The sequence below is a fragment of the Moschus berezovskii genome, chromosome 21, assembly GCF_049115385.1.
Source record: "Moschus berezovskii isolate FMDL1 chromosome 21, NW_MosBer_1.0, whole genome shotgun sequence".
NCBI lineage: Eukaryota > Metazoa > Chordata > Mammalia > Artiodactyla > Moschidae > Moschus > Moschus berezovskii.
The window spans coordinates 39,169,986-39,192,974 of NC_142480.1; the positions used below are offsets into that span (position 1 = coordinate 39,169,986).

Below are 22,989 nucleotides of genomic sequence, written 5' to 3' on the forward strand. Positions count from 1 at the left end.
TTTTTTCTTAGTTGTAAAGTCTGTGTTACTCTAACCATGAATACTCAACTCTGGCTTCTAATGAAGTGGTGTACATGTCTGAAGTAAAAATTACATTAGCACAGAGAGCTGATAAGAAGGAAAAGGAAGTTGAAACATGTAACTGGAACTTTATGTTTTCTTTTTTCTGGACTAAGTATACATTTTCTACTTTTCCTCAGAGACCAACTATATTAACACAGGTTTAAGTACAAATAAAATAAAGCCTTCTTAAACTATAATTTGTTTACTAGCTGACATTAATATGTAATTTACAGAAATTGTTTATTACTCAGTTTACAACCGTCTAGTTAAATATATAATACTATACATGATCATATATTTGAGAAATTTAGGTATACCTTTATATTTAATGTAACTCCAGGAGACAGTTCTTCAGGAAATGTTAAAGAAAATGTTTCTCTGCCAGAGAGGCCCAAGGAATCTGCACTTTCTCCTGGAAGGAACTGAAGTGGAGCTATGCCAATTCCAATCAAATGATCTTTGTGAATTTTTTCATAACTTTCAGCCAAAACAGCTTTCACACCCTGTAACAAACATGTATTTTATTTCCTTCATTCATCTCTGAAAATTGCTTTACTAGGTAATTTTAAAGGGGGGAAAAACTCTACTTTTGGATTTTCTGTAAAAACTTCAAACTCACTACCCCATATGAAGGTCAATGTTATATCAAAGTATTTAAAGAAACCTTTTATAGATTATTTTCCCGCATCTCTAAGTAGCTCCTTAACTCTAACTGCCCTCTGCCACTCCAGGATTAAGTACCACCAGCGCCTACCACATACTAAGTGTTCTCTATAACTGGAGGCAGTTGCTTGAAACTCAAAAAGGGCTCAAGAGGATTTCTGTTTAATTATGGTAGATCTAACATATGTGTTTATCAATACTCCCTCTTAAACTGCCATTAAAATAAGGAAATAAAGTAGTATAAGCCCACAGCAACAAAGAGAACAGGATGTGCAAATTCTGTAAATATTTAGAAAACAGAGATAGGTGACTGACTTAGCAGAGAATGCTGAAACTGCAGACTGACAAACTGAAATTAGAGTGATATTCAATCTAAGATTTGAGTCATTCTGCAGCAAAGAACCTAGAAGTGGCTTGAGACTCAAGAGGCATAAGGTTCTCAAAATACTGGGATACTAGTGAGAAGTCTATAAATAGAAGTAAGATCTCCAGCTCAGTCCCCACTCAGAAAGAGTGGAGGTTATTCTCTGGAGAAAATAAGCAGAAGACTTGTGTATTTCTACTTTTTTCCATTATCCTCCTCCTAAGGAGCCTTTTTTTTTAAAAAAGACATTTCCCTTCTAAACATGTTTCTCCTAATTGCCCACCTCCAAAGATACTGTGTATCTGTTTATGTATATATATGTGTGTGTACTTTATACATACAAAGAGTAAGATTTTGTTTCACCCCTTAGGAGTGCATCACCCTGGAGAGGAGGGACGCTCTCCACTGAGGAGGAACACTAGGCTCACAGGAAGGTCAGGTGAGAGTATTATCAGACGCAGGGCAGGAGTAAGTCTGTTTCTTCAGTGGGTCTCCTTCCATGAAGAAACTGCATGGCCTCAAGAGAAAATATTTACAGATACTGATATACAGGGCTCTCTCAATGAAAAAGGTAGCTTATTATTAGTAAGGCCACTATTAAAACCCAGTCCACAATCCCAGCTTGTAATCATGTTTTTAACATCTAACTGAATAGACAGCCAAGGATCAACAACTATGTGAGGAAAGCCTGAAATATTAAAAAAAAAAAGTGGCAGAGGCTAAAAAACTTCAGAAAAAGAGAACTTATAATTAATATTCATGATACAGGAGATGCCTCCTTTTTACTGAGCTTTGCCAATAGTGGTTTTTTGTTGTTCTTTTTCCTTTTTTTTTTTTTTTACAAATTGAAGTTTTGTGGCAACTCTATGTCAATCAAGTCTACAGGTTCCAATTTTTTAAGAGCATCTGCTCACTTCATGTCTTTGTCACGTTTTGATAATTCTTATAATACTACAAATATTTTCATTATTATTTGTTGTAGTGATCTGTGATAAGTGATCTTTGATGTTACCATACGACTTGCTGAAGGCTCAGATGATGGTCAGCATTTTTTATCATTAAACTATTTTTTAATTAAAGAATGTACAATTTTTTGATACAATGCTGTTACACATTTAATAGACTACAGTATAGTGTAAACATAATTTTTATATGCACTGGGAAACAGAAAAACTTGTGCAACTTGCTTTATTGGAATAATTGCTTTACTGCAATGGTTAAGAACCAAAACTGGACTATCTCTGAAGTACGCTGGTACGTAAGATTATTATCTTACAAAGATGAAAGAATTAGGCTTATTCCTGCAATTCCTTAAGAGTATCTACATTTTAAGGAGGGGCAGGTTAAAGATGAAAAACAAATGACATTTGTATGATTAGGATAGTTTGAAGGCTGTATCTTGACCAGCCTTTTTCACAAATACAATTGTAAAGAGAAACACAGTATAGTGAGAAATGGCAGAAAGCACGTATCACATAACTGTTCTCTCCAGCAGATCCCCTATTACTCTTCAACAAAGAAATGGTCTCAAGAGAGATGTCTTTTAGCTGATAGCCAGGGACCATCATCTTCTATTTGAAAACAAAAGTGAATCTTGACCCACTATCTCTAAGTCTGTTAACCCTTCATGGAGCAAATCAGAGAAAATTAAATGAAAAAAGGGCAAATAAAACTACCAATGAGTATAAATAATTATTATTATAAAGCAGTAATCTGAGACAGAATCTCCTTTCCCTCTACTATATTTATTTTCACAAATAAGACGGGTGTAGGTTTAATCAAATTTAGAGTACTAAAATGCAACTAGGGACTTCCCTGGTGGTTCAGTGGTTAAGAATCCACCTGCTAATGCAGGGGACACGGGTTCAATCCTTGGTCTGGGAAGATTCCACATGCCGGGGGGCAACAAAGCCTGTGCACCACAAGTGCTGAGCCTACGCTTTCGAGTCCTCATGCTGCAACTACTTAAGCCCTAGAGTCTGTGCTCTGCAAAAAGTCACCGTAATGAGAAGCCCACACACAGCAACTAGAGTACCCCCCATTTGCCACAAATAGCAAAAACCCAATAAACCGTGGAAAATCCTGAAAGAGATGGGAATACCAGACCACCTGACCTGCCTCTTGAGAAACCTGTATGCAGGTCAGGAAGCAAGTTAGAACTGGACATGGAAAAACAGACTGGTTCCAAATAGGAAAAAGAGTACATCAAGGCTGTATATTGTCACCCTGCTTATTTAACTTATATGCAGAGTACATCATGAGGAACGCTGGGCTGGAAGAAGCACAAGCTGGAATCAAGATTGCTCGGAGAAATATCAATAACCTCAGATATGCAGATGACACCACTCTTATGGCAGAAAGTGAAGAGGAACTAAAAAGCCTCTTGATGAAAGTGAAAGAGGAGAGTGAAAAAGTTGGCTAAAAGCTCAACATTCAGAAAACTAATATCATAGCATCCGGTCCTATCACTCCATGGCAAACAGATGGGGAAACAATGGAAACAGTGTCAGACTTTATTTTCTTGGGCTCCAAAATCACTGCAGATGGTAACTGCAGCTATGAAATTAAAAGACGCTTACTCCTTGGAAGGAAAGTTAAGACCAACCTGGATAGTATAATAAAAAGCAGAGAAATTACTTTGCCAACAAAGGTCCGTCGAGTCAAGGCTATGGTTTTTCCCGTGGTCATGTATGGATGTGAGAGTTGGACTGTGAAGAAAGCTGATCGCCGAAGAATTGATGCTTTTGAACTGTGGTGCTGGAGAACACTCTTGAGAGTCCCCTGGACTGCAAGGAGATCCAAACAGTCCATTCTAAAGGAGATCAATCCTGGGTGTTCATTGGAAGGACTGATGCTAAAGCTGAAACTCCAATACTTTGGCACCTCATGTGAAGAGCTAACTCACTGGAAAAGACTCTGATGCTGGGAGGGATTGGGGGCAGGAAGAGAAGGGGACAACAGAGAATGAGATGGCTGGATAGCATCACCGACTTGATGGACGTGAGTTTGAGTGAACTCCGGGAGTTGGTGATGGACAGGGAGGCCTGGCGTGCTGTGATTCATGGGGTCACAAAGAGTCGGACATGACTGAGCGACTGAACTGAACTGAGTGAAAACCTATGCACAACAACTAAGATCCAGTGCAACTAAAAATAAATAATAATAAAATAACATAAATAAAATCTAAAAAATTTTTAAAGCAACTAGTACAATGTATGTAAGATCACCTAAAAAAAAAACCTATAAATGAGATCCAAGTAGACATAAAAAGTCTAAATAAACCAAATAAACTTTGATAGACTGTTATTGACAAAAAGGAATATTTAAAACTCTTTGAACTTTAAGATAAAATTTAAGAAGCAATACCAGCAAGTATGGTCCTTTGGCAGCCCAATCTCTTGAATTTCCTGAACCATATTTCTTCCCTGCTAAAATAATCAGTGGGATACCTTCTTTCTGGTACAGCTCTGCAGCCTCAAACACATCCAGCTATAGATTAGAACAAACATAAAAATTTTAATACAAATTTTAATCTAGTTAGCAACTGCTTAAACACTCTGTATATATCCTTACCGTCTGTCCTGAAGGAAAATGAATTGTTTTGGGAGCTGGTTTTCCAATAAACTTATTAAAAAGCTTGATATTTGCAAAAGTGCCTCTTGTCATTACAGCATCATTACCTCTTCGGGCTCCGTAAGAGTTGAATTCACGAGGGGTAAGGCTGCAAGAAAGTTAGTTTTTATTTCAGGTGGAAAACAATCATATCATTTAACTGTAAAACATTTTAAAAAACCACTTTTTTATCAAGGTACCACATTTTAACTGGACATGTTTCAGTTTGTTCCTCTAAAAGACATGGACTTAAAAATACTACCTTGATACAAATAAACAAAACCTCCAAACTTCTTAGTATCAGCTAGCCAGTAAGTATTCAAATCTCCCTGGTTTTCCTCTTTAGCTGTTGGTTTGCTCAAATCAGATCCAGATATGTTTTATAAATTCATTCAGTTTTCTCAAGTCTTTTTAATAATCTGTATGTTCCTTCTCTCTCTTTGTCCCCTTATATACTTTATGTCCGAGAAGGCAATGGCAAGCCACTCCAGTACTCATGCCTAGAAAATCCCATGGATGGAGGAGCCTGGTAGGCTGTAGTCTGTGGGGTCGCTATGGGTCGGGCACGACTGAGCAACTTCACTTTCACTTTTCACTTTCATACATTGGAGAAGGAAATGGCAACCCACTCCAGTGTTCTTGCTTGGAGAATCCCAGGGACGGGGGAGCCTGGTGGGCTTCTGTCTATGGGGTCACACAGAGTTGGACACAACTGACTTTATGTAAAGAAATTAGGTCATTTGTAGTACAGTTTCCTATATCTAGACTGCACTGACTACATCGCCACACTATCATTTCATATGTTGTTTTCCTTCCTGTATTTCTTGTTCGTTCAGTTCAGTCACTCAGTCGTGTCCAACTCTTTGAGACCCCATGAATCACAGCACGCCAGGCCTCCCTGTCTATCACCAACCCCCGGAGTTCACTCAAACTCATGTCCATTGACTCGGTGATGCCATCCAGCCTTCTCATTTCTTGTTAACCAGATGTCAAATCCAGTGACCTACTAAGAGTCAGGGTTTTTATTTTTGCAATGATGCTTTATAGATCTTACTTCCATTATTCCATGATACCCACTTTTCTTTCTGAAATGCTACTAGCAATGGATCATCATCTAGACTGCATTAGGGACTGCAAAATGATGATGTTGTATTTCTATTATTCCTTCATTTTTTAAGCTGGAAAACCTCTATAAAGAAAAACTTTCCTTCATCAATGATTTGGTTATATTGAAATACATTCCATACAGAAAAGCCTTTATTGTTAAATAATGAGATGGTTCCTCACCATCTTCCAAAGGTAACTTAGCATTTTCAATTTTTTTCTTCTAGTATCATTATGAACTCATGGATTTAAACATATTCATTATGTTTCAATCCACTTCAGTTATTCTTTATTGATGCCCAACATGTCCCATCTTTGAGCAGTGACAGATTTCAAGTTGGGTCCTGAGACCTTTTGACAGAAAGCCTGGTAGTTTTTGATACCTCTTGCTCTTTCTTGGTTTAAGACACAGAATCATCTTTTACATTTTCCAGTGCCAAATCTGGAATCAACAATTTCTCCAAGAAGAACTGGTTGCCTGTACTAAGAATTGGTATTTAGACAGCATAATCTGTGTGCTGTGGGTGTTCTTTGCTACTGGATTGGTCACTATAAAAATGAACTTTTAAGGACAAGAGAAAACTAGGCATAAGCATCTCAGCAACCAACAAGCAACTTCCATCTATCTTTAATTTGCTCTTTTATATTAAGACAACAACTGCTCTTCTAATTTAAAACATCTTACCTCAGGACATGCATTTAAACATTGGTGGTGGTGGGTTTGAGTGTCTTTTAAAAATAAAAATTCAAACTGACGACTACTGTATTAACTATGCTAATAAATCCATATCAGAAATTACAAAAAATATAAAAATTGCGTATTTGAGAGACTTTTTTTGGGGGGTGGGGGAAGATGGAATCTATATCACAATTATGACCAAGATGGAAATTACAACCTATTAAAAAATATTTGGGAGAAAGAAAACTTTTATTTCTCACCATATAAAAAGCCATATGTAAAACAATCTGATTTGTTTCCACTAAATCACACCAAACAGAGTTGCTATTAGCAATTTCTACCAAAAAGTGTTTTAATTCACACCAAACTACAATTAACTAGAAATTCAAACACAGATTTCACAATAGGACTAATGAGGTTATAATAATTATAATAAGAGTTATGTAGTATTAGTATTACATGTCAAACCAAGCTGTCAAATGTAGCACTGATTTTTATTAAGATATTTTCAATGAAAATTGTCATTTGCATAGCTCAAGCATCAAAAAGCTAATCAGGCAGTGGTACCACAAGTTCTACCTTTACCAAAATTTTATCTCTGGTGTCAAAACAATTCTTTGAAGAGGGAACAACTCATGTTATTAACCAAGTAGAAATGAAACAAAATCTTTCTAGTTTTGGATTTATATATCCTATGATTTTTACATTCACATTTATTATTCTTGTGAAATTTTTCGGCTCAAGAAGATCAAGCCTAGCCTATGAATGTATATTTTATTGCCCCCAATACACATTTAAACTGTGCAGTCCAACAATGGAAGATGGTTAGAACCATCAGGCTTTATTTGGTAGGTGAAACCAATTTGACTTTTCAACAAAGGAGCACTGAAAAAAAAAATCTTGTTTCCAATCATTTGTTTACTTGAGGACAAGGGCTCAATTTAAGATAGGAACTTCAATTTCTAAAGTTACAAGCAAAAGCAAGTACAACAGATAACCCAGTTATTGCTTAGGTCAAATACACTGACAATCAGACACCCATGATAGCATATAATTTTCTGGATAAACGAACATGACTCAGTAAAAGTCTCTTAATTAATAAGAAAGATAAAACAAAAACAGTCTATAACCATATACACATACCCTCTGTTTGTCAAATACTTAGCAGCAGCACTACTCCTAGCAATGCTTCCAGCAGGTGATATATGATCTGTTGTGATAGAGTCTCCCAGGTATAATAAGACATGGGCATTTTCAATAGGCTGGAGTGCAACTGGCTCTTTGGTCTAAAAGGTAAAAAAATGTTGAAGGCGTTTAACTCTTCATGAGATTTTTTCAACTTCCTAACAATTTTTTAAAGGTTAAATAGTAAAGCAGTACTTACAAGCTTATCAAAAAATGAAGGACATCTGATATAAGTAGATTTTAAATCCCATGGAAACAAAACTGAATCTGGTGCTTCTAAAGAATTCCACCGCTTATTTCCCATCTGTGAATATGGTTTTTGTTGATAAACCAAAAGAAAGATAAAATGGAGTCAGAAAAAGAGGGTTATGAAAACGATCAAGAAAATTAAAACAGTACTTAAGCTAGAACGAAAAAAAGAAAACAGGCCTCATCCATTTGCAAAGAAAGCCAAGATAGTGCAATCTATAAAATTATGACATCTTTGGACAGAATGGATAAAATCTGCTCATCAAATGCCAGCACACCAGATTTTCAGGAATACCCCAAAAAATAAATTTCAATACAAAGTGAATTTGAAAGACTTCACAGAACTCCAGAAAAGCCAAAGAATGTAGAAAGATCTAAACATGTTGCTAAAGAGATTAAGTGTGTTTTGGGGTATGCTTTCAATCTTTAAGAATATTATCATGGAGAAAAACTTGCTGTTTTCAAAATATTTGCCCTATATCACTGTATTATTTGTCCTGCCTTCAAAATATTCAAAACTTCACCATTCACTACCTCCACCTGGTACCCGAAATGTTCCGTGCTATTACCATTTTTTATTTTGGACTACTACATACAATAGGTTCTCGTGATTCTATCCTTCTCATCATCCAACCCTCTTGCCCCAAGATATTTTCAGTTTCAAGACAAAGCAACCTTTTTTGATTATGACACACCTGTTTCACACTTTCCAATGGCTCCCCATCTCTCTTCAATCAGAGTAAAAGACTAAATTTTAATAATGGCCTATAATTCCCTATGTAATCTGGACATGATTTCCTATCACCATCTTTCCTATTTCCTATGTTCTAGTTACACTGCCTTCACTACGGTTCCACCCCTAAGGCCTTTTCCACTGGTCCCTCTCTCTACCTGCTTAGTCCCGTTCTTTGTTTAGATATATGACTAATTGTTTACCTCTTAAAAACTTTGCTCCAATACCATGTTTTCAACTATCTTATATAAAACTGAAATCTACTTTCTGAATTTTACACAATTGGTTCTCTTTACCCTGCTTTTTAATTTTCTACAGCACTGATTATTTTTTAACATACTGTATAATTTACCTAATTATTCTGTCTACAGTTTACTACCTGCCTCTCCCCTTCAGGACTTTGTGTTTTCTTCACTGATATATTCCAAACAACTAGAAGAGTGCCTGGCACATAGTAGGGGCTCAATAAATGTTTGTTAACTGACTAAATATCATTTGTGCTCTCATATTTATATTCTAAGTTCTTTTTAAAAAGTACGAACATATGTATTTGCTTATAGATACACAAAACATCTCTGAAACAATGCTTAAGAAACTGACATAAACTTGTTGCCTTTGAGGAGGTAAAGCAGATGGCTAAGGAATGGGTGGGAGGGAGATCTCATTGTCTGCTCTTATTAATTTTGAATCACGTGAATGGGAACAATAAACAAGGGCAGTTTCTATGAAGTGTGTCCATGTTCAGGATGCCAAATATAAATGCTTGCTATACATCTCTAGTAAGTAAATAAAATCAATTCTGATACTCCAAGTCTCTTAGATACTAGAGATTTCAGATACAAAACGACCATCATTCATTAAAAACTGTGTATTCAAAATAATGTAATTTTAATTTTGATCCTATTCAGAAAGATGCATAAAATAAACACACACTGCCACTTCACTAAACTATTTAAGAAACAAGTGAGTCTTACCTCTATCTTCTCTTTTAATGCTTTAAACATGGATAATACAACATGTTCTTCCTCTATCTGATGAACTTCTTCTCGACTAGGCCAAATATCATGCAGGTAAATGTTCTTGCCAGTAGGGTCAGTACCTGGTTAAAAATATTTAACGTGAAATTCAGTATAAAAAGTAATTACATCAAAATGTTCACATCTTTTCAGACATACAGAAACCAAGTATATTATTCAACAGAGTGCTTCAGGCATAAGCAGTTCAAAAAACAGACTACTTGTATATTTTATATTCTTCATATGAATAAACAATTAATAATGCATGCATTGTGATAAGATTTCTTGAAATAGTTCAAAGAACAAATGGTCTAGGAAACATTTCAAAAATATAACTTTTGGGGAAAAAAGTATGTGCAGGGTATATATGCATACATACAAAGGAAAACATACCTAAAGGCTCTGTCTGGAAATCTATATTCACTGTGCCTGCGATGGCATAAGCTACCACTAAGGGTGGAGAGGCAAGATAATTGGCACGAACACAATCACAAAGACGACCTTCAAAATTTTTATTTCCAGATAAAACCCCACAAGTAACCAAATCACCCTAAAAAAAAACACACACAAATAAATATATTCAAGAGATGATACAAATTTGGATACTCACATATAAGCAATCTCAAAACATTATACTTCTGAGGACAAGATAACCAAAAGTGTATTTCTAATTATTAGGCACAGAACTATCAATGCTGTAAATAAACTAGGAAGGAATTATTTCAAGGATCTAAAAATGATTTCAAAGAATCATTTTATGATTGATAGGTTACTTATCTCAAGAGATGCATAGACTATAGAAATATAAATACATCAATATCTATATGTGATAATTTAATAGTGAAATATAGTTAAGGAAAACCATTTGGATGTCCTAGTGATCCACATAGTTTACCTGTTTTACTGCATTTAAAACTGCTTCTGATAAGGGTGCTGTATTTCCCACACATGTTGAACATCCATAGCCAATGATTTCAAACCTGCATTTCAAAAAATAAAATGTGATTGGATAGAAAAATCACAACATGTTCTGGTAAAGAAAGGACCAGTCCCAGTCTTATCTTTAATTTTCATTACTGTACTAAGATTGTTGAAGAGAATATTAACAACACATGAAGCTTCATCAACATGTTCATTTCAGAGCCCCTGAATAATCAAATCAGATTCTCAGGCATGCTCTCTGTACTAAATGCAAACTTCTGAAGAGTTGATACTTAGGACTCGCCCTAGTTAGATTTGGTTAACTAAATCTGACACAGAACTTATCACACTACACAAGAAAATTCCTCAAATATTACCTCCTAAGAATATAACGTGACCATTCAAAAAATGGATATTATACTTCCCTACAAAGAGGTTTAACTGTCAAATATCAAGAGAACCTGGCTGCAAAAATTTGACCAAAGGACCCAAAGAGGCACTGTAATTGGGTACTCTGATAGGAGTAATCTTCTAATTCTCAACCAACTAAACCCAAGGAAAGCCCCTGACAAAAATTCCAAGATGATATTAGGTTGGTACAAAAATATCTGCAGTTTCAGACTGTGAATTTTAAATCATTACAACTAGGCTTAAACATATCTTTACTAAAATCAAATTAGGAACAATTATACTAACACATTTTTGCCTATGAGAAATAAGTTTGTTTATTCCTGCAGTGTAAAAATCCATGTTTCAGGATTTGATCAACTGTTGGAAAGCATTTTCTGCATCCTGCTGGTTGTGGAAGCATTTTCCCTGTAAAAAGTTGTCAAGATGTTTGAAGAAGTGGTAGTCAGTTGGCGAGAGGTCAGGTGAATATGGCTGATGAGGCAAAACTTCATAGCCCTATTGGCTCAATTTTTGAAGCATGTGGCAGGATGTTGTTGTGGAGAACTGGGCCTTTCTGTTGACCAATGCCAGCTGCAGGCATTACAGTTTTCAGTACATCTTACTGATCTGCTGAGCATGCGTCTCTCATGTAATGGTTTCACCAAGATTCAGCAAGCTGTAGTGGATCAGAAGGGCAGCAGACCACTAGTGACCATGATCTTTTTTTTTTCAGTGTAAATTTGGCTTTGGTAAGTGCTTTGGAGCTTCTTGGTCCAACCACTGAGCTGGGCGTCACTAGCTATCGTATAAAATCCACTTTTCATCACACGTCATAATCCAATTGAGAAACGGTTCGCTGTTGTGTAGAATAAGAGAAGATGACCTTCGAAATGACAGTATTTTTGATTTGCAGTCAGTTCATGTCTGTTCTGTCGATCAGTCGTGTCCGACTCTTTGCGACCCCATGGACTGTAGCCTACCAGGCTTCTCCGTCCATGGGATTCTCCAGGCAAGAATACTGGAGTGGGTTACCGTTTCCTTCTCCAGGGGAATCTTCCCGACCCAGGGATCGAACCCAGGTCTCCCGCATTGGAGGCAGATGCTTTAACCTCTGAGCCACCAGGGAAGCCCATTTAGCCTAGCTTTTTCACCTTTCCAACTTGCTTAAAATGCTCAATGACTGTACAATGGTCGACGTTGATTTCTTTGGCAACTTCTCGTGTAGTTTTAAGAGGATCAGCTCCGATGACTTGCACTCAGTTGGTCACTGTCAACTTCCGATGGCCAGCCATTATGTTCCTCATCTTCAAGGCTCTCATCTCCTTTACAAAACTTCTTGAACCATCACTGCACTGTAGTTCATTAGCAGTTACTGGGCCAAATGCATTGTTGATATTGCGAGCTGTGTCCACTGCTCTATAATCCATTTTGAATTTGAATCAGAAAATTGTCTGCATTTGCTTTTTGTCTAACATCATTTCCACAATCCAAAATAAACAGCAAGTAACAAGCCATTAGAAAAAAAAATGAAGCAAGAAAATGCGCATTAAATGATGTATAACATAACCATATTTATTTAAGAATGTATTCCAATATCGAATGGCAAATTTCAACAATGCAAAAACTGCAATTACATTTGTACCAATAACTGGAAAACTGTAGGTATAATCCTCAAAATTACTTCCAGCTACTCTTTTAAACAAAGAAAAAAAACCTAAAACCTATCAGTTTTGCAAAAGAATTGATTTATGTAAGACAATATGTTTCTTGATACACAGTGAAAACATTGCTAGCATCAATTATTTTTTTGAAGTGCTTAAGAAATGTAAGAAAAGTTATTTTCTCCAACGTTCAGGGACAACTTAACCTATGCTTAATGGATCAAATAATCTCACAAAACCACAATTAAGACAATTTACTCATTAATAATGCAACCTATTAGATTTCACTCAGTTCTGAAAACTGATCTACATGACTCATAGAAATCGTGCAGTACTGTTACCACCCCTTATCCTGTCTGCCATTGTTACTTGTCATCACTGTTACTTGGCTTTACTTGTCTGTCTTGTGTTTCCATCCTTAAACTAGAGATCACAACTACTTCTTTGTAGCGAACACACTGCCTTGTTGACTAAATACACCCAGTAAATGACTGCTGAATGATACAGCCTCAAGGATTTTCCGGCAATGGCAAGGCAACAAGTAGAACCCTAAGTGTTTTTTCCTATCTTCTCTTTGCATATAAAAAGCCATAACAAGTAGCTTCAATCACTGCTGAATACTAATATTAAAAAGTGGTAACCATCACTTACCCAAGCTTACTAAGATACGGTAATACTCCACTTGAACTGAGGTAATGTGTAACCATCCCACTGCCTGGAGATAAACTTGTTCTTATATAAGGTTTAACCTGTAGACCAGCTTCAACAGCTTTTTTAGCCAAAAGACCTGCAACAGTAAATAAACAATAATTTATTATGGCAAAGTTTCTCTCCTTCTTTCCCTCATATTAAAGTACAAAGTACGAAAGGGTTCATTTTACAGGTAACCTCCAATATAGGTTAGGGTGAAAGTCTGAAATTCACAAAATTACCGTCATTATCCTGTCCATTTTATTCTACTGATTTATTTCATTTAAACAAAAGTTGTGGTAGATATACTAATGCCTTTATGTTATAAATTGTTAAGATACAGTTGGATATCAAGGCATCATGCAAACAAATGGAAGAATATATAATAATATCATGTACACAAGATATTAATGTGTACCGTGATTTAATGGTTCATACCATTAAATGAACCATTTTAAATGCTATAATCATAATGAAGAAATGGCAATTTAACACTTATTATATTTAATTTTATAAAATCTGTGAACTGTTCTATGTATATAGTTGATTTCATTTATATTCCTTGACAATGATCTTTTACTTCCTTTGTATCAGTGGAATCTAGCATACTGCTATGGTAAATGTTTAGTAGATTATCAAGAGATTTGCTAATTAAATACACTTCTACATTGATAGAAAAAGCAGATATAATCTAAAACTCAGATACATAAGTTACAATTTTGAAAATTTACCTTCTTTGTAATAAAAATAAAATTAATAACGTAAGTCAATCTTAGGCTCCTTTAGACCTAATTAAAACCTCAGAAAGGCTCTCAAAATCAAACATAGAGGATTTCCCTGGTGGTCCAGTGGTTAAGAAGCCAGCTGCCAATGCAGAAGACATGGGGTTGATCCCTGGTCCTGGAAGATTCCACATGCTGCAGGGCAACTAAGCCTGCGCACCACAACTACTCAGCCTGCACTCTAGAGACCATGCTCCACAAGAGAAGCCTGAGCACTGCACCTAGAGTAGTCCCTGCTCACTGCAACGAGATAAAGTCTACATGCAGCAGTGAAGACCCAGCACAGCCAAAATAAATAAAAATTATAAAAAAAGAAAAGCATCTTCAAGAAAACAAAAGCAAGACACCTATACTTACACATAATCTAAGAAACAGAATATGAACATAACAGAAAACCACAATATAAACCACAATATAAACCACAACCTACCTGCAGCAAGCATGACAGATGGATTGCAATTATTGGTACAACTGATAACGGCGGCAATGACCACAGATCCGTGAGCCAGCTTATATTCACTTCCTTCATAATGAATAGAGACGATATCATTTTGCTTTTCAGCTGCAATTTGGAAGCCTTTAAATCCAACCTACACAAATTTGCACATAAATATAAACTAAATATTCTTGATATGTATAGAAAAAAAAGATGGGTAGAAAATACAGCAGATCCTTGACATCTGATAAGTTCTGACTATTTGGGAGTGATGCTGAAGGTCCATGACTTTCAGTAGTTATAATTAAGTTGAAGCATGAATTTGAATAATTGTGACAGGAGTCTGGTGGTATTCCTAAGCTTTTATCTATTGAGTGAGTCCAGCCAACTACTCAGGACCCAGATTTTATTTGGCTTTGCTGTTCTTTATTCATCCTAATTAATAGGAATTCTCAAAAGATGGTAAATTTTTTCTTTGTTTGAAAATGGCCTTGAAGATTTGTTTCAAAAGATCCTTATGTTTACAGGTGTGTAGAATAGATGAGGCAAGATGGGAACTGTTTAAGGGAGGTACATGGGAATTCATTACACGATTTTATTCTTGGAAAGTTTAACATTTTCTACCAAAAAAGCAAAGGAAGAAAATAAAGAAATTACAAAAAGCTCTGAAAATAAAGCCAGCTATTAGTTCTCAGAATAGAGAAAGTGACAAGATTAAAGCTGTGATTCTTAAGACAGAAAGTACAAACCCCAAAAGTCAAAGAGGTCAACTGGTATTCAGTTACTCTACCAGACTTAAAGATAGTCATTACAACAATATGGTAGCTTTTTCCTAGTTTGGGAAATCACAGAAAGTCTAGACCACTGCTGCCCAACAGAACTTTCTGTGATGATATAAATATTCAATTGTTATGCTGTCCAATACAAGAGCTATGGCTACATGAAGCTATTCAACTTAAAATGAGGCTACAGTGACTAAGAAACTCGGTTTTTAATTAACTGAAATTTTTAAATATACCCGATCAACCTCTGGTCCTCACAGTGAATCCAGGAACAACCTCATGAGATGTCTAACTGACTTACATTTTGGACAGAGGTAGAGTGAGCTGCTGGTGTGTGCCATAATATATAAAAATATAGCAATAGATTGAGTTCATAGATCACCCTACTAGTTCCTGACTACTTACTTAGCACAAAGTGTACTGACAAATAAGGTAATCTACCTTTTCATTCAAGCAAGCTTGGAAATCACTTTTCATATCTGTCAAAGCAACTCTATCCTGAGGTCTTTTTGGACCACTGACAGATGGAACTATTGAATTCAGATTAATCTGGATCACCTAGGAAATGAGACAGAAGAGGGAGAAAAGGAATTAGAATTCATAAGTACAGATTCCAACTTGAGTACTACTTTCTGACGCAGAATGAGTATATTTGTATTTGTTTTATTGTAATCTGTTTTAATGATGTCATACACTCCCAAGAAATAAACACATTAAAACCTAATTTATGAAACATATAAAAATTTGCTGAAAGACTAGTAGACCAGTATGCAAACTACCACAACGCCAACTGTATAGTCTACATATAATTTTTTGTTTCTCCAAAGTCTTTCCCCCCACAAAGATAACACTGTCTTGACGGATGCCTGATGATAAAGTAGATGCTTGTGCTAGCTGTCACTTTATTGCTTCTGATCTCCAAATTCATCCTTTGCCTACTCTGTGATAACATGGGTAGCCTTGGTAAACATTTTTTTTGTTCTCAGCTTGCATGTTAAGTCTGGTCTACAGAGGGTTCTGGGGGGACATAGTAGAAAAAGGGGTTTGATAACCTGGTTCTAATATGTCTAACTAGCCAGACCCCTGCAGACCATGCTTTTATTCCTTGTCTTTTTTTTTAAGTCATATTTTATAAAAATTCCACCTCCTAGCTAGGTTTCTGTTTAATTTCTTCTGGTATTTCTACCATTTTCCAATATACATTTCATTTGGTATAATAAATTCAAATTAAATTTCTCTTCACTATGGCTTTCATCATTATTTAACAGCCCTGTTTATTCTGGTTCATCACAACTGAAACATCTGTGTTTTTTACACCTTTGTTTCATGGACCCCGGTGATCCTAGTCTGTGTCTTTAGTATGTGAATTTCTCTTGAAATGAATATCCTGATGAATTTTAATTCTGTTTCTTACAATATGCTCAAGTTTTTTAATAGGTAAATGTATCCCATTTCACTATACCACCAAAAATTTTCCTTTAATTATGACTCTAAAAAAAATGTGGACAAAGCACTAGAATCAATAAACAGAGCAGAAAGGGACCAGAAAATAATCAAAGAAATTCAAAGATTTACCCACATGTCCCACAAATTCAATTCCGATGGGTTCTATCCAGCATTCAATATACCTATATATATTCACTAATTCACCTAACATGTTACTGAACATCCGCTATGTGCCAGGCATTTTTTAGGAGCTAGGGATAGAGTGCCAAACAAAACAGGTGAAGTTCCTGTCCTCATGGAGCCTACTTGTATTCTGGCAAGGGAAAGACAGGCAAATCATTGTACAATTTAATAGATAACAAGCTATGAAGCAGGGATACAAGCTATGAAGAAAAATAAAGCTAAGTGAGAAAATGGATTTCCCAACAAAAAAGAGCTTAATAGTTAACCATACCAATGATAACACCAACCTGATTTGGATCCCTGACACATTTTTAGAAAGTCAATTTTATTAAAACTTTCCTGCAAGTAAATTCTACCTACCTCAATAGAAATTTCCAACAGAGAAATATTTGCTTAGACTATAAAGATATGTTTAACATTAAAGGCAACATAACTGTCTATCTTCTTGTAAAATAATAATAGTTATCATTTATTGAGTACTTACTATGTTTTTAAATCTGTTATAAGGAATTTGCATTTAACCTCTTAAAAATCCTATGAGGTAGATACTATCTTCATATTTCAGAGATGAGGAAACTGAGGAAAAAAGCTAAAAAAAGATCCCAGGTTGCATAGCTGGTAAGTCTTAGAGCTGGGATTCAAACCCAGAAGGACAGGCTCTAGAATTTAGTCGTAACTACTATTAGGTGGGTTATTTTGTAGATACCTGGGAATATTCAGGTTCTCCTGAATTATCTTGCTCATTTCGAAACAATTTCACAGCTTTAAGGTATGCTTCCATTGACTCGAGTTTGGCTTTGTCAAAACCTAAAACGACGATTAAAACAACAAAAATCCTGTCAGGAATTTCTGAATCTTTGGGAATAAGGATGCTGAATTTCAATGATGAGTAAGAAACAAATGTTACTTATAACTAAGCACTCAGAAAAGATTTCTTTACAAATTGATAATATTACAATTACAATACAATTACAAATTGATAATAACAATAGCAAAAATTTTACTCTTCATGAGAACTCTACTTTATAAAATACATACCAGAACCCCCTTTTAAAAGTTACTTAATCACTTTGGTGGTCCAGTAGCTAAAACTCCATGCTCCCAATGCAGGGGGCCCAGGTCTGATCCCTGGTCAGGGAACTAGATCCCACACACTGCAACTCAAGATCCTGTATGCTGTAACTAAGATCCAGCACACCGAATAAATAAATTTTTTTAAAAAAGAGCTACTCATCACAGACAAGATAAAAAATACTGAGTCAGTTATATAATACTCACAAAAATATTGTTTGCAAGAGAAAAACCAGTAATGAAATTGAACCTAATAAATTACTATCCACCATGAAAGATGAAATTCATTACTTTCTCTAAACAACAAACATTAGTGTACCCATCAAAATGAAATAAAGTAAATACAGAATAGTTTGAGAGAGCAGAAAGAGAGATTTAACAAGATCTTCCAAAAATTAAAATAATTTAGATGTTAAGAATAAAAGCTTCCAATTAAAATTTTGGTGGTTATCTGTAAGCCTGATGAAAAGTAACTGTGGTAGATTATATTTGCCAATTATTGCCACAACAATTTATATCCCAAGATATCTCTTATAATGTGACAGAGGCAGAAAATATGTTCATTCCCCAAATGCAGGGACTGTGATTTCTAGCTGGTTAACGCACCCTCTTCCTCTCCACCAACCCTCCTCTCTCAGGTTACTAACCCTTGAAAAGCCACCAAGAGAGAAAGCCCAGATTACATGCAGAAACCACATATGGGTGTTCTGGCTGACAGTCCCGGCCAAGCTCCCAGCTGACAGACGTGCAAGTGAACAAGCCTTCAGGATTCCTGGCCCTGGCTTTACAGCTGAGGCTCCAGACATCATGAAGTAGAGACAAGCCATCCTGGCTGTGCTCTGTCTGAATTACTGACCCACTGAAACTATGGAGCAATAAATGATTATTGCTGTTTTAAGCCACTAGTTTTAGGACAATTTGTTACTCAGTGATAGTCCTTACTACATTAACTCATATTACATGTGAAGAATGAAGCATTTCTCTCTTGAACCATTCTACAACCCAAAGAACAGTTTAGAGAAAACTGAATTCTATGAGGACCTTTCCCTCCAAGGTTTCAAATGACCAGCCATTCATTTTGCCATTTGATTCAAAACTTAAAATAATCCGCCCCCAAACTGAATACTAGAACATATCTCCCCAATATACTTATGATTAGAGATTAGTATCAATAGTTTAGTAATGACCTCTCGAAAAATACAGGGACTGACTTTTAAAGAACAGGGGTCTTATAAAACCAACACATTCTCATTTTCTACGTATTTTCTATATTAAATGGTCAACAGAAGAGTGGTCAAAGTTCCCAGTCAATAAGGCTACAATAAGAATTTGGAACCTGTAACCCTATGCTGTTTTTCACAAAATTAAGTGCTGCTTATTCTTTAGAGAGAGCACTGGTTCTCAAATAATCTTGTCGTGATTCCTCTCTTCCTGGATGTAGAAGACAACAACAGTGAATGAGGGAAAGCAAGATTTCCATTAAACTGCAACGTCTGATCACTAACGGGGTAAAGGTATCCATTATTACGGGGAAAAAGTAAAACAAAGAGCAGCAGTTTGAATAATTTCTCTAAACTGTTGTAATGGGTCACAGTGGACTGAGTTTGAGGACACAACACTCTTTAAGCACATCTGATGCAGTTTATTTCAAACTTGCTACTTCAAAATAAGATCATATCATGAATATTAAATAACACGTACAAGGTAGTAATTTATTGTAATATATTTCCTAGTGATCTTACATCTTACCTGTATGTTCTAAATGTTTTAATGTCACATTGTCAACAGGGAAAAAGCTGAGGGTAGCACCATATTCTGGACACATGTTTGCTATTGTAGTTCGATCTACTATAGATAATTGTGAAACTCCACTTCCAAAAAACTCAACAAACTTTCCAGCCACTCCTACTTGCCTGAGATGCTATATAAAGAGAGAGATAGAAACACATACAAAATTAGCATGGATTCTCTGAAAACCACATCTAATTTTTAACCCATTACTAGTGACAGTGAAGGAAAGAGGTCCTCTGTTATTTTTATGAAATATCAACTCACTCTGGTTTTCCAGCTAAAGGCAAACAGTCAATAGAAGAGTGGTCCAAAGTTACTAGTAGGATAAAAAAGCACTTGAAAACTCAAAATGTCTTTGAAATCAGGGTACACCACAGACTCTACTATATATCTGCTAACTGGCAGGCTTCTTTTTTTCTTAGCAGCACATAAAACAATGGCTCTTCTAGCCAATGAAGGCGTCTTAGATTTAGTGAAATACTAATATACTGATGAAACTGTGTATTTAAATTTTAAAGATTATATACTGCTATAAAGATTCTTCAAATTCCAAATACTGGTCCAAATATTTACAGCATCATTAATTATAGGTAAATTTCATTTTGATAGAATTTAACATGAGTCCTCAAACTTAATTCCTTCTAAAATAATATTAACATTATTTTGCTCAATGCTTTTATGATGAATCAATTAAAATTCTTTTCTGTATTAAAAAAAATAAATAAAAATAAAATTATTTTTCTTATCACCAAGTAACCAAAACAGCTACCCACCTTTACTGAATTGTAAAATGGTTGCAGAATGGCAGAGGGAGTGTGCCCAGGACAATGACTAAGTATGAAGCAACATTCAATCTATGAATAATATTAAGTTCTAACATTTAAGAAGTGCTAATTGGACTGGGGGTGGGAGGAGACGGGGACGACAGAGAATGAGATGGCTGGATGGCATCACCGACTCGATGGACATGAGTTTGAGTGAACTCCGGGAGTTGGTGATGGACAGGGAGGCCTGGCGTGCTGTGATTCGTGAGGTCGCGGAGAGTCGGACACGACTGAGCGACTGAACTGAACTGAACTGAAAGATCATTTAATCCTAACTTTTTTATAGATGCAGAAACTCAACCCTAAGAGAAAGATGTTTATTTTCACTGTTTTATTTTTGATGATAAGAGCAATATAGATTAGAAACACCAAGTTAAATGCCGCTTTCACCAAATTAATGAGGTACCACAATATACATTTTGAAAAACAATAATTCTATAAAGATATGTCTGGAACAGGACCTCAAAAAGGGACAAAATATTCAAAAAGGTACGCACACATACAGGTTTAACTTTCATTATCAATAAGCAAAAATGTCTAAAGTAGATGTATAACACTGTTAAGAAAAAATATAGCCAGAGGAATCTAAAAAGCAGCATTAGTTTTCAGGATATGTAAAGGAAAAGAATTGATTTTTCTAAAAACATAATGGGCTATTCCTTTCCTTTAGGAATAATCCTTCAATTCTCAATTTAACTTCTTGATCTTTTGTTACCATACACTGAATCAATCATTTCTGCAAGATGTCAATTTTTTTCTAATTAGGGAAGAAGGATCAATATTAAATGGTAAGAAGGAGGCAATACCGTTTTCCTTCCCTGCGGAGTATTCTAAAAGCCTTCAGCCCAGAAATCTAACCAAAAATGCTGAGACTCTGGGATCCAAATATGAATTCTATTTGGAATATTTGCCAGGTTCCTTCATTTAATGAAATGGGACTTAATCATAACAATAAAGTTAGTGAAAATGAAATTTAGGGTGGAGAGTTACAAATTATTGTCTTTAGGAAACCCTAAGTGAAGTCACTCAGTCATATCCGACTCTTTGCAACCCCGCAGACTGCAGCCTACGAGGCTCTTCCATCCATGGGATTTTCCAGGCAAGAGTACAGGAGTGGGTTGCCATTTCCTTCTCCAGGTAATTTTCCCAACCCAGGGATCGAACCCAGGTCTCCCACATCGCAGGCAGATGCTTTACCGTCTGAGCTACCAAGGAAGCCCTTAGGAAACCCAAGATTGCATGTTTTAAAGGCATGCAGCAATTCAGAGAAAAAGTTTCTATAGTTTCTTTATATATTGAAATACAGTCGATTTACAATGTGTTAGTTTCAGGTGTACGGCAAAGTGACTTTATAAAAATGTTAAAACAGTCAATAGAAAAAGTTGATACTACCACACTTTTACCCATAGTTTTTAGTACTATCTAATATGGTAATAGTTTCTAGAAGACAAATGATTCAATTAAATATTAAAGGAGATGCAATTAGACATTTCCTAAGTGTGATTTTTTTAAATGCAAATAGGCAACAAGTATTTACTGAGGCAATAAGGCATAATGGTTAAGAGGATGGACTTAAGAACCTAACTGCCTGGATTAGAATTCTTGTTCTATACTTGATAGTCAACCCTATGACCCTCTGGTTAAGTCACTAAACCTTACCGTGTCTCAGAATTAAAATGAGGACACTAACAGTACCAATCTCATAGGCTTGTAACGAAGAATAAATGAGTTAACACTTCAAGGGAACAAGGACACAACAAACTGCTTTGCACTTACCAGTATAAAGTATTACTATGATGACAAAGCTAATAACACCACCAGAGTGCTGAGGATGAGGTGATAAACTTAAATACCTGCTCTCATGGGGCTCTTCTACTTACAAATCAAAATCACGTCTACTGAGTTATACAGCTAGTAAAATTTCAGCTTACCTTTGTAATGCCAAGAACAACATCTATGGATGTAACAAAAGGATTCGATGAACCAGTTAATTCACATCCAACCACCTCTGGTAAAGTAAGAGAAACTGGCAGGCCAAGCATAACTGCTTCTGTTTCGATGCCTCCAACCCCTAATGTAATAAACACAGGTATATGAGTATGTTGCATTTAGAGATAAGTCATCTTTTTCAACATCTAAATCTCCAGTGTCTCACGAGTTTGTCTTAACACAGTACCTTATGCAGAACTGCTATAACACTATCACTGCAGATATGAAACTCTAGTCCTCTCAGAAGAATGACTTTACTCACAAGGTTGAAAAAATTTTACTTTTACCATTATTTTAAATTCAGAAAACACTTAGTATCTACAACGCTATGTACTGTACTATGCTCAAGATACAG

General features: G+C 35.7%; 1 protein-coding gene across 2 annotated transcripts in view; it reads right to left on the minus strand.

Annotated features, from left to right (window-relative positions):
- Positions 1-22,989, minus strand: part of IREB2 (iron responsive element binding protein 2) — a 51,449-nt gene that overhangs the window by 3,432 nt on the left and 25,028 nt on the right. The window contains exons 8-21 of one of the 2 annotated variants that reach the window (XM_055418025.2): positions 22,577-22,716; positions 19,780-19,951; positions 17,666-17,766; positions 15,772-15,888; positions 14,543-14,702; positions 13,292-13,427; positions 10,564-10,648; positions 10,062-10,218; positions 9,627-9,751; positions 7,870-7,974; positions 7,629-7,771; positions 4,664-4,811; positions 4,457-4,579; positions 381-566 (exon numbers count right to left, since the gene is read on the minus strand). In XM_055418025.2, coding sequence (XP_055274000.1) covers positions 381-566; positions 4,457-4,579; positions 4,664-4,811; positions 7,629-7,771; positions 7,870-7,974; positions 9,627-9,751; positions 10,062-10,218; positions 10,564-10,648; positions 13,292-13,427; positions 14,543-14,702; positions 15,772-15,888; positions 17,666-17,766; positions 19,780-19,951; positions 22,577-22,716 — 1,898 coding nt within the window. The other variant, XM_088829560.1, reaches the window with a different exon arrangement.